Below are 13,026 nucleotides of genomic sequence, written 5' to 3' on the forward strand. Positions count from 1 at the left end.
AGCCTGATTACTGAACCCGTCTATGGTCTGAAATCAGCATCTATAATTTAATCATGACAAGATGAATAGGTTTAGGGTGATGAGGTCATGGTGACTCAGGTCTGATGAGGTGATGACAGATTTAAAGGTGTGTTACAATTTACAGTGACCTTAACTAGGCTGATGATACCATTTGGGGACACTCTAGCTGCTGCTAAAGGGCAATAAAAATGAGATATTCCGCTAAAGTCTGCTGAAAATGGTCAACATAGCATATTTTTGTCCTCTGACTTCCAGTGTTATTAACATAAAACAGTTTTCCCTGACATGTAATTAGATCCAAACTAGCAAAAGATGTAAAAGAAAGAATAAAGAGTGTCCCATCAGCAGCCCACTTCTAAGCTGGGGAGCTTTTGAGCATGCCCGTCTTTTCATAATGGCAGTTAAAGGTTAAGAGATGTGGAGTATTAACTTCCATCTCCTGCTCTAGTGTTGGTCAACCAAACCTTTTTTCCAAAGAAAGACAGGTACTCGGTCTGATTAATTTCCTTTTCCAAAGGGCAGACCTTGCCATCAAGAGAATCTGAAAGGGCATGATAATATTCATGAGCACACATGCGAACACAAATGCAAAAATGTGCCCCATTAGTTCCAAACATGCCCTTAAGATGTAGAATGCCTTCCAAAAACTTTTTAACACAGCCTTCCTTTGGTTTTAGATCGCATGCCAAGCAGGTGGAAAGATTGATCTCGTCCTTTTTGATGTCAGCCGTGGTGATGACCTGTATGGCAACAGTCTATTTCACGCCTCAAAAGAGCTGAGTGCCAACACATTCAAGTCAGTGTTCAACAGCACCGGCGGCCAAGTGGAGCTGACAGTGCAGGATGAGGAATACGACTACAACACAACATACCGTATGCTGAGCTCCATTTGCTCTTTTTTGCTGATGTAGTTATTGAACGGGGAATCCAATTCCATTCTGGGGACAAACATCTGATTCACATAAAGGCTCACTGACTTGCTCTCAGAAACTTTGGAAACTGTGACATTGACCCATCTGAGCGAGAACTCCCTGAAAGATTGAGCATGATTTGTTGAAGTGAAGAGTTGCATCCAACAGAAGTTTCTGTGTTAACTGACGTCTGAAATTTTACAAATTGTGGCTAATGAGAATGGGCCTCAATTATGTCTTAAAATTCAGCAAAACTCCCCACCATCACAGACAGTTGAAGCTCTAACGATGCATGACTTTGGGGTAAACAGCTCCAGAACTAGGCTCATTACATTCATGGAACTGCATGCATCAAGTAAAGCCCAAAACTAATGGGTACTAATCTGTTATATTTAATGGATTTTCCCTGCCACTCTTAACTCTATATTTGTCTAAAGTACACAATTTTAGACATTTGACTTGTTCTGACACTCGCAGCACTTAATACTTTGTCCAAACATTACAATTTTCACTGCAATTACCCTTCAGTGTGGTCTTTAGAGAAAAAATGCACAGCCCTTTCCCAGAAAATAGTGTCAGCAGTGCTAATCATTCAGCGGGAAACGAGTTGAGATCCAGTCAACAATATCTGTAAAATCTGCATAATTCCATGTTCAGTGTGGTCCACATTTGTCAATACAGTTGTCAGGAAAGGATTCTTAAGCTGTAGGAAATGGACACCTCTGCATGAGGCATTTATTAACCATGCCACGACTGTGACTACTCCCCCTCATACATCAAAATCATTGTGTCTCCAATCTGCTAGTACTTTGTTTCTATGACTGAAGCCTGAGTTCCAGAGTACCACTTTACTTGTTAAAATGTTTTTTTTTTTCTTAACGGGCAGCAAGGGAAAATACAGGACGAACAATCTTATTATTGTAAAGCTGTTCATGTTTTTGTCTACCTAAGATCCTGATGTGTGTCTCACAGTCTTACCCTCGTTGTGTGATTTTTGTTCCGCAATAAAAGTGTGTGCACAGTGCACTTTAAAATTAAAAGCATTAAAACTGTGAAAATGTTGTCAATTTCAAGAGACAAAGGTGTCAGATGTTTGCAAATTAGGTCTGAACATTAATGTAGAGATTAGAGCAGCTACAAGGAACTTTGATTTTGTTTTGAGTACAGCTGCACCTGTGGACAAAAGTAAGCGTTTCCATGAGCACAGGACTGCTGTTAGAAAACATCCCATTTTACTGCAGCCTGTCAGCCTGCCCTGCTCAACCCTGGTTCTGGTCCTTCCATAGTCCTTTCCTCCAACGGCCAGCCACAGAGTTCTTCACCTCCTGACTGCAAATCAAAGGCAGGAGAGCAACCAGATCTGGGTCTGTCCAAGGTGGGTTGGTTGCTCCCGGAGGCCCTGCTGGAGACTGAGGTAAAGGAGGTTTTGGGGAACCTGAAAGATTTTGTCTAATTTCATTGGAATCTGACCTAATGGCACTGTGGCAGCTACATAGAAATAGCCAATCTTCTTGCTGATGCCCTCGTTTGCTGATGTAGGTCATATGGAGGCATCGGTATTAAAAGGAAAGTACCAGTTAAAAATTCCTTGTAGTTGCTGTAGGACTGGATTATTTTATATACTATTTATATAGCCACTTAGGTAATTCAAAATCATTTAAGACATGTTTTTTTTTTTTTTTTTTACGTGTAACACAGATAGTTAGTTACTGAGTTAGTTAAAAGTGTGTCATTTAAAATCCATTTAAAACAGAAAACAAACAAACAAAAAGTTGGACTCCAAGGTGACTGACAGCAAGTCGGCAACCTTTGCCTGATGATGGATGATGCTGTAGAAGTGTAGACACAACTCACAGCCATACACCATGGGATGCTCTACTGTAGATCGAAGATGTGAGTCAATTTTTTTTTATGAAGGAAAAAGCAATAACAATATTGCTGAAGATTAGAGGGAATTGCTACATCTCTAATGGCAAATAGCAGGGATATTGCAAACAGACAATGCAGTTATCTAGCATATATCAAAGCAATATTATGATGCACTAGCAGTAAATAAAGCTCAAGCATTGTGCATGAGGATATTCAAGAACCCACCTTGCTTACGAACATCCTCCACAGCAGCAATGAGCTCCTCTTTGAGGTCCTGGCTGTCTTTGGCGATCTGCTCGCCCTTTTCCAGAAAGTTCTGGGTTGCCTGTTCAACAGACACTGCCAGGACATGGGCCTTCTTGGAGCGCCCCTTCTTCTTACTGGATGGCCCTTTGTTGCTGGTGTTCACCAGGGTAGTCACCTGGGAAAGAGGACATGTCATTACAGTTGGTGACAATGTCATGGTGCCTAAAAACAAAAATATGACATAAATAAATAAATATACAGTTTGGCTAATAGTTGAATTATTTCTATTTTGAGTTATTCTCACTGCAGACACTGTGTGATAAACTGCTCCAAGTTGTGTCAACAGCTGACAGTAAATTAACAAAAAATAACATTATCGTCATTATAATACCAAAACAGATAGAACGCTTTGTTTTGATTGTTCCCAGCAATAACAGTCCAGTACTAAGATAATTTTCCATTTATCTACCTCTTCCTTTTCTCCTTTTCTGACAAAACATGTTACCTGGAGTACATTCTGTCCTGGTTTTGTGAAAACATAGTGAAACAACTTTGGGAAGAAATGCTTTAAACTACAATGATAAATAGTCATGTCTTTATCCATAATATGGGCTTCCATAACCATAATGAGGCAATTCATTATAAATGCTATTACAGCTACAAAAACATGCTAAATTTTATACAGCATCAATCAGGTACATTGCCTCATCTTAGACAGGACTCATTGAAAATACCTATCCTTCAGCTTAAGCAGAAGTGCTGTAAAGTACTGTCGGTCCATCAAGTTGTCCTTCTCATCATAAGAAAAATGTAACTGAAATGAGCCTCGGGCAACACTTTCTTTGAACTCAGCTCTTTTGGATGAGCTACACTGCACAGAATCAATAGGATGATGTGTTACTGAATCCTACAAAATGAGCCTTTGATCTAATTGTATTGGTACAGTCAGCGTTTTGCAGGAGTATGTTTTCTAGAAGAAATGTAATAAGATACTTTCCATTAAGAAAGCATCAAGTATACAGTCAAGAGGCATTTCTGTATAGGACTGAACGACTATTGATTTCTCCCCACAGCAGACAGTCGGTCAAAAAGATGACATACAGGGACATGTGTTTAGTCAAAACACAAGGTATTGGTTCATGTTATTGATGCTGTAAGGGTAGAGGCCGACCAATTGATCGGTCGGCTGATATTTTCCACTGATATTGTCACAGTGAGTTTGACCGCAGGATCACATTTGTGTTCATTCATGTTCCTCGCATGAACTTTCCATCATCAACTGTGGCAGAAATAACCACTGTTGCTGTTGTGTACCTGCTGTGGAAGTCCCAGATTTTTTTTGAAAACCAAATGCTCTCATGTCTGGTACAGAGGTACACATAGCTCTGGGAAATTCAGCATTTTCTCCAAGAACTCTGTTTGGATGAGTGCCTGTACAGTGCTACTACAGCAGCATGAAGACTAAATTAACTAATTTTGCTGTGTTAATTGTAATAAATGGATCAAACTATGGCAAAATAACTGAAACATACAGTAATGCTAATCTGTATAAAGTCTGAACTTATGCTTTGTCAGGTCACTCTGCAAGACAGCAAGCAAACAACTTTGTAAATGCTAATTTTCTGTACTGAGTTTGGGACAATCAGGCCATTGTTGACTGCCGCTACCTCAGCAGTATGTAGCCAGCATTCACAGACCATGCTGTAATTTAATTGCAATAAATATATCTAAAGGGATGCTGAAATAACTACATCCTTATACAGATGTGTTAAAAGTCTGAATTCATGCTTTGTCACATCTGTCTGAAAGATGACAAGCTAACACAATTTAAAATGCTTGTTTTCTGAATGGAGTTTGGATTGATCAGAGCTATGCTATGCTATGAGATTATCAACACCTTCCGTACATCTGCACTCTAATGACTACACTTTTCTAGTTTTGATTTAGATTTTGAGAATTGTGTGACAATATAATACATCTTATGCATAATGTTCAATAATTTAATCTATAATCAAGTTGTTGTTTTTTTTTTTGCAAAAATAGCCTTTAGAGTATTTTTTAAGAGTCACATAGGTGCAAAACAATCCACATAGAACGGTCTATACTGATTTCAACTCAAAAGTTTACTATACCAGTGGTCATATTGGTAATCAGTAAATTTGTCCCGTCAAAAAACAATATTGGCCTGAAAAGTCTCATATCAGTAAGGCTGTAGAAAGAAGTCTCAAATTCACAATGAACCGGCATCATCACTAATAGCTCAAAGCTTTTAGCTAATCAGTAATCATCAGTAAACAACATGCAAGCCTCAGGGTAGAAAAATATCTGTTAAACCCTTCACAATCAGGACCCACGCTGGGAAAGTGTGCTCAGTTTGAGCGTCTTCCATAAAACTAAAAATACTTTTGACTATCCATTAAATAGAGGTATAATGAAAGTCATTATGACCAAACCAAAATAATCACCCCCCTCTGAAAGAGAAAGTCGTACTTAGAAAGTAATTAACAGCAAGCCATGAAACAAGCAATACACTAAACTCAAACAGCATACAGGACGGACAACAGAGCAGCAGCAATCATTGCTGCCCATCAATAATTCATTAAAGGGTGGAATTGTTCCAACTGCTTGTATGCTGGTGACACCTTTGTTGAACACGATGACGCATGTCTCTCTGGAGCGGTGAGGAATCACATGGACAGAATTGCTCATTACACACTCAGATTTTGCTGTAGGAGTATCTGTCTGACAGCAGCCGAACTTGCACAATAGGGTGATATGATTAGTTTGTGGAATATATCAGAGGCTTTCACTGTGAAAAGCTGCTAAGAGCAAAGTTATGTCCTGTCAAGGCTGCATTACTTAAGGGCTTCTAGACTGGAATAAAAAACTTTAATGATGTATGTCCCCGCTCTGGATGGAGCCAGGAATAGTAGAGCTGATATAAGACTGAGTTAACCTTTCCAGTCTATTTCAAAGAATTTTTGCCCAAAAAGTAATTGATAATTAAACGACATTATTATTATGTATTCAAAGCCACTCTGACAACTAACTTTGATACATCTGTTTACCATCAGCTCATCTGCTCAACATCCCCTCACACAGCTGAACGAGTGCTCATTAAGTGCACTGGTGTGTTTATTTCAATCTAAGTTTGTCGAATCAATAACTCATCATTATATTTACACATGAAAGCACACACAAACTCCATCCTCCCCTCACACATGCACACAAGCACTCATATGCTGGCTGCCCACATAAAAGTGGAGAGTCACCACCACCGACAGACACACAAACAACACAAACAGACTCCCCATTATTTCAAGTTCTACCTCACAAACTGCACTGAGAAGTCTTGAGATTGCTGTTCAGCAAGTTAATCAACAGTAGGCCGATGTGTCCAGGTTGATTCAACAGCAGAAATGGGATTTTATCGTCTGTGCAGGTCCTTAATTATTATATTACAATAGCCTGCTCCATAGTGTACGTCTGATTAACACTCTCTTATGCTAAAACCCCCAAAGCATCTTTTCTAATTGCAGAGTCTTGGATTTGTGATACACCCAGTAATGAGGAAAGGAAATACACATTTCTATTAATCATTTATCAGGACACCACAGATACATCCTGGACCACCCCAACTTTCCACTGGATTAGCAAGGGACACTGTAAAAAGTACTTGTCACAACACCGGAATATTAAACTTTGATTTGAGTGGGTCCCTGGGATATTAAATGAGTCCCCAATAACATTTTAATTTCTTGAGAAACTGTAGTGTTTAACTCCTTTGATGTAGGTATGGTATGAAATGGTTTTAATAAAATAATAAATTAATGTATGTTCAAAATCGATACGAAATTAAACAGATGAAATTCCAAATCTGAAGTTTATTAGAAAACAACTGGCACATCAACATGACATACAAAATTCTAATACAACAGAAGCAGCATAAACAGTGGTGGAATAAGTAATAATAAGTACATTTACTCAAGTACTGCACTTAAGTACAATTTTGAGGTACATGTACTTGAGTATTTCCATTTTATGTAACTATATACTTCTACTTCACTACATTTAAGAGATAAATAGTGTACTTTTTACTTCACTACATTTAGCTGACAGCTTTAGTTGCTTTTCAGGTCGAGATTTAACATGAAGAAATATGATTACGCATATATATAAATTAAACCACATAAAAGTATATGAGGTAGTTACAATAAGTCCTACCTTGACAACAGTAAAATGTTACGAGTACTTTTCCTTTCGATATTTTAAGTACATTTTGATGTTGTGATTTTTAAAATGTTTGTTATTCATGGGAAAAATTAGGTTCTAGTATAAAAAATGATATAATACTTGATACCTCTTTCAATATCATAGCAAAGGATTTTCATTTTTTTCTTTTTCTTTGATGGGTTTGTTGCTGAAAGAACTGTTTGTTTTTTTTCAATAGCTCTGGCTTCTTCCAATAGTATTGAATGTTTAATTAACTGCTGATGTATCATTCAAAGGACATGGTATGGAAAAAAGTACAGATACTTGGATACTTTTGACATGCTCCCTAATGCAAGGATCATTTCATTGGTCAGCACTACACCAGACACTCTTTTGGTTGGGGAACTTTAACACAGTTATTGCAAAAGAAAAAAAAATGAGGCAAACTCTGAGAGCAGAGATTACACAGGGGCACAGAAGCAGCCTGAGTGCATGGAGAAGGGCTGAAATGGAGCGCAGGAAATCTGTGCAGACGTACAGTTTGAGCAGAAGCAGAGCTAATCGAAGTGCACGCAAGGGCTATTTGGCTGGGGTTTGAGTGGAAGCATTACAAAATCTAAAAATCTGTAATCAATGAGTCATGTTGTCAAATGGACACACCATGCTCTTGAATAAAGATAGGGAAAAAATCCCCATAGAGTACTTGCCTAACTTTTGAGTCATAGTGTTGTGTTCCAGTACTGGGTAGCAGTCAAAGAGAAGAAATGTAGTGAACATAAACAAAAAAAATCACAAAGAACTACCTTGCAAGGAGTAGATTAGTCGTCAGCAGAACATCTAAAATATGCCAGGGAACTGTGCCATGTCTGATATGGTTTCATTAATGATCACATTGCGTTTCATAAAGTCCAATTAAGGTTAATTGTTTAGAAGTGGAGACTAGGGAGGCCTTGGAAGGCATCTGACTTCACTGGGGTGTTAATAAAAAAAAACATTTTATTTGTTTGGCACTGTTCATGTTTGCAATAGCACCGTTTGGAAATAGTGTTTGCAGTGGACCTGGTTCTTTATAATGGCATTATGTTATTGAGCTTTTTTCAATCAAGCAGAGCAATAATTGGGGCTAATGACATCCATAAGTTGGCCGCCCTTACCATTACACAGTAGATCCACTGCCAACAGCTGGCAACAGCCACTGTGGATTAGAGGCAGCACTGTAAATATGTCTGTGGGAATAGGGTAGGTAAGTCATCTGTGTCTGCTATACTCGCTGCCAGATGTGTAACCTGATTCCCCAGCATGTGACCATATTTAATTATTAAGATATATGCATCGGTAAATTATTTCTGCAATAAAAAGTGCTAAAATAAATGCCATTGAGAAAGTTTAGAGGTTAATTCAGTTATAGTGCAGGGGTTTGTCTGGCTATAGTTTTCAGGCAAATTAATCGACTTGTCGAAAATTAAGTGTTGTGTTTATATAAGTTTGCGATTACACTACTGTGTTGCTTAAGTACCAGTAGGAGGGGATATGATAGTGCAGCTGATGTATTGTAATCATATGCTGAAATCCTGTATAAGAGTGCGTATCTTTAGCTATAAACACGGATAGGGAGATGGAGTTGTTCTTCCGTACCCACCTAGTGCTGTCAACAGACAAACCAGCATCATGTCTTCATAAATGCACCATCATAATGAAAGTAGTGAGAGTAGCGTCAGGCAAACATTAAACAATGCTTGCACACAGTCAATCCACCATTTTTTTGTCACTGTCATTAGTAATATTAGTTCCAAAACTATCCATTACAGCAGACCGCAACAATGCCATTGGTTTCTCTAACTTTACTGTCTTTTCGCTCACCATTTCGAAGACTGATTGACAGCTGCATTCATCATCGTATCCTTGTCAGCTGAGAAGTTTCACTGGTATCCCCTCAAAAAAGGACCCCATAGGTCGTTTGTACACAGCATAATCGACCCATATTTACACTTGAGAATGTCTTATCCTGCCTTCTACTGATCGTAATAATTATGAATGAAATGTTGAGTATAAAACACGGAAGTTGCACTCTGGACGGGTGGGAGGGGCCTAACAGACACCAGACTTTCACCCAGGAGAACAGGGTTTGTGTCCCATGTGAAAACAAAAGTAAACGATGATTTAAACATCACTGAACTTCCGTGCATCATGTTTTGTGCATCACTTTTTACGTAACTATATCACTTCCAGTAGTCACGTAGTCCTCATAACTACTCAACCTCCGGCATTCGCATACATATATTACTGTTTAAACTGTCAATTTATTACGCCTTAGTTTTTTGCCGTACATCTAGATCAGTGGCTCCTCTCTGTACTGCGAACCGCAATGGGTCGTAATGGGTGGTATTGACAAACAACCGTTTTTGTCGCTTAGGTTGGAGATCTTGTTTACAGAACGGAACTGATTGGATTTTCTAATGGAACTGGCAGAATCTGGTAAAAAATAATCCATGTTGTGCATCCCTCGTCTTTATCATGCCTTTTGCCACTCTTCTATGAGACAAAGGATGAGCACATACTGCGTTATGGTTCTGCATGATTCAGCTGCACTTCAAATGCTCATTTATTCATTATCATAGGGATGGGCTGTGGAACACACAGAGATAAGACCTGCCATGTAGCTTTCTACAGGGATTGACTCAGTCAAGTCAAAGCCTGTTGACATTTTATTCTGCAACACTGACTGAAAAAAGCTTGATGTATATTTAATTATGCCCACGATAACCTCACAGCTTGCACCGAGGCTGATTCAATTTATCTACCTTCATACAGATTTAAGTGGGCTATTTTTGTGATATCTTACTGTGTCTGCACGCAGATGCCGAGCTGCATGTCCTCAGAATGAGCTTAAAAGAAATACAGTGGAAACAGCTGCAAAATGATTAAAATATGTGTGTTATAAGCCTTAGTCACTGCAGACATTTTGGCTTGTCATAGTAGGGAAACGCACCGGTGTCACTAATGATCTTAACGATGGCTCAGTGTCCCGATAAGCCATGACAGTTTGACAGTGAACCAGGACCCTGAAACTTGTCCACCCTCATATACCCCATGGTGTTACCTCAGCTTAAATTACTGGCTTTTTGAAGACAGATGAGTTGAAATGATATAGTCCAAGCAAGCTGGGTGAAGAGGCTGCTGTATACTCCCAGAAGCACAGACAGAGAACTAATTTGAAAGACCTACATAAACGGGCAGCAGAGTTTACACTGATTAGATGAAGCGTGGAAATCAGATTTAACAAACATCCCTGGGAGGGACAAACATTGCGGGGAGGAAAGACAGAGCTTTTGTTTCAGGCTGAATGATGTTACATTTTGAGGTCCTTAGACACCACAGCTTTTAACTGTGGTTGCTGAGGCATCCAAGTTTAATCACTGTCACTTTCACAGAGACACGGCATAATATGACAAATAGCCCGACTGTTTAACTTTTGGAACATGCTGAGCACTGACAGCCGTCAAGTTCATAGTCAGTCCCATCAAGAAAGCAGGGAACAAATGCTGCAACATGATGTAAGCCTACAACTCTGCAAGTAATGAGTACAAAGATAATGGCAATATCGCCAACACACAAACTTAAGAACACAAAATATGTCACATCCACAAATGCTGTGTAAATGTCAAGTATAGTTTGTAACATCTTATGTAACTTGAGTTAAATTTTAATTAAAAACAATGTATTATGTACACACATTTTACCGAGCAGTTTAAAGACAAGAATTTAAATAATTTAATTAGGAATGGGACTAAGAAAAAGTAGAATGGAACTCAGGCACCCCTTTTTGACCAACACAAACCTATAGTTCTAGTGCTGTGTTAGTGCTTGTTCGCAGTTGCTTTAACTTGCAAACCTTCTCAGCACTTGTTTACTTTTTCATAGGCTAGAAAGCCACGTAACTATATCATTGTATACATCTGCATACATCTCTGCTCTCCGCAAGCATAATAACAACAATGGCGGACTACATTGTCTCTTTACAAATGTTACTAATGTCTTTTTGAGCCTACATTGGCACCCAAACCACTGGTGCAACACATTTGTACTGCTCGTTCTGAATGCTATAGACAGCCTATGTTCTTACTAAAACTTAACGTAAGAAGTTAATGAAAGTCTTTCTTGTAAGCTAGCCTGCTAATGCTAGCCCGTATCAATCACATGGCAGTTAAATAAATAAAATAAAATGAATTATACATGTTTTAGTTGGTCTTGTTGGTGACCATAATCCGGCCCCCAGTCCCTAGCGTAAGCAGTTGGTGGTTCAAGACCAGTAAAGAGTTGGGGCCACTCTGGGGCCAGTTTTCCTGGCCAAGAGCTGGTTCTTTGGCTGTTGAAACGTTAAGATTTGTTTCAAGATTGGGCACTGGCTCCAAACCTGCCTTGGTGGAAAAGGGGAGAGCTCCGCCAAGGCCGATGGTCAGGTACTCCTCTCTACTCCCAACTTGAGAAGACGTTCTTTCAACTTCAATGTTGACCTTTTAAGTTTTAATGCAGAAACAACATGGAAGTTGTTGTTGTTATATGTATTCGCTTTAAGCATTGAAACAAAACAGTAATAGCTGTTTCAAGTACGTGTGTGACGAAAAAAGAAGAGCAAAGGAAACAGATCAGGTGAGCCATGAAATACGATTGGGAAACTCAATTGACCAATTATTCCCACACCACATGAATGCAGTACAGAAGCCCCAGTGCAATGTTAAGGAAAGTGAAGAATAAATTGTGTGATTCACATCTGTTCCAAAATGTAATGGGTTCTTCCTTGGCCCATGCTTCACTCTTTCACCAAGTTTAATGAAAATCAGGCCAGAAGTTCTTTCCATAATCATTCTGATAGACAAACAAGTGGACGGAAAAACAGACTGATAAACAAGCCGCACCAAAAATAACCTCATTGATTGGAGGTACAAAGGGGTCTGGAAGAGGTTTAGCCAAAAGTTTTGGGGCATCTATATTTTAGTAGCAATTGCGCCTTTAGATTATGTTACACCGTATTTTGCATGTAACTTAAACCGTTTGCGTGACCTCAAACAACGTCCTTTACTTATCCCCTCTCTAAAGGCACATGATGCCATTAAAGGTAAAGCAATATATAATCCAACGTGTTCTTCAATAGAGCCACAGGGCCTACTATACTGTCTAATCAAATGATAAATGGTGCCATAAAGCTATGTTGTGCATGCCATGACTTTAGCACAAAAAGTGAGAATCCTTCAATACCTATTGCAAGTAAAAAGAAAAAAAATCTGAGCTGAGCACACAGACTAATCAAATGGATCCCTCGGGGAAGGAGGTAGAAACAAAAGTAGTTTGCGAAAAGAAATGAAGTGGGCCACAGTAATGTTTGCCTAGTGCATCCAAATGTGGCCTAACACGGAGAAAAATAAATTCAGTGTCTAGGCAAGGCAGCCTTGCCCTTTTCTGCCAGCTGGTAATTGGCCCTGGGCAAGCCCATTTATCGTGTGTATTAGCAGCACGGCTTGGATTTTATGCAAGACCACACTGGGGTTATTTCCATACAGCCACAAGTTATGTCATCTCACAGGCTTAGTGCTCACACACCACAAGTTCTCTGTAGACGATGGTCATTTACAGGTATATAACCTGTACAGAACTGTGATATATACAGAAGCAAGCTTAGAACTAATGAGCGCTCTTAGATATGTGGTAGAGCATTAAATTCTCTGACATCCATTATCACTAATCAGCAATACTGAAAGAGAAAAAGCAA

The 13,026-nt window shown here is 39.1% G+C and overlaps 1 protein-coding gene across 2 annotated transcripts in view; it reads right to left on the reverse strand.

Moving 5' to 3' along the window:
* Positions 1-13,026, reverse strand: part of ctnna2 (catenin (cadherin-associated protein), alpha 2) — a 352,125-nt gene that overhangs the window by 292,425 nt on the left and 46,674 nt on the right. For both annotated transcript variants that reach the window (XM_059337500.1, XM_059337510.1), the window contains one exon: positions 3,027-3,222. In XM_059337500.1, the coding sequence (XP_059193483.1) occupies positions 3,027-3,222 (196 nt within the window). The remainder of the gene's footprint in view (positions 1-3,026; positions 3,223-13,026) is intronic.

Source organism: Centropristis striata, chromosome 1, assembly GCF_030273125.1.
Source record: "Centropristis striata isolate RG_2023a ecotype Rhode Island chromosome 1, C.striata_1.0, whole genome shotgun sequence".
Lineage (NCBI taxonomy): Eukaryota > Metazoa > Chordata > Actinopteri > Perciformes > Serranidae > Centropristis > Centropristis striata.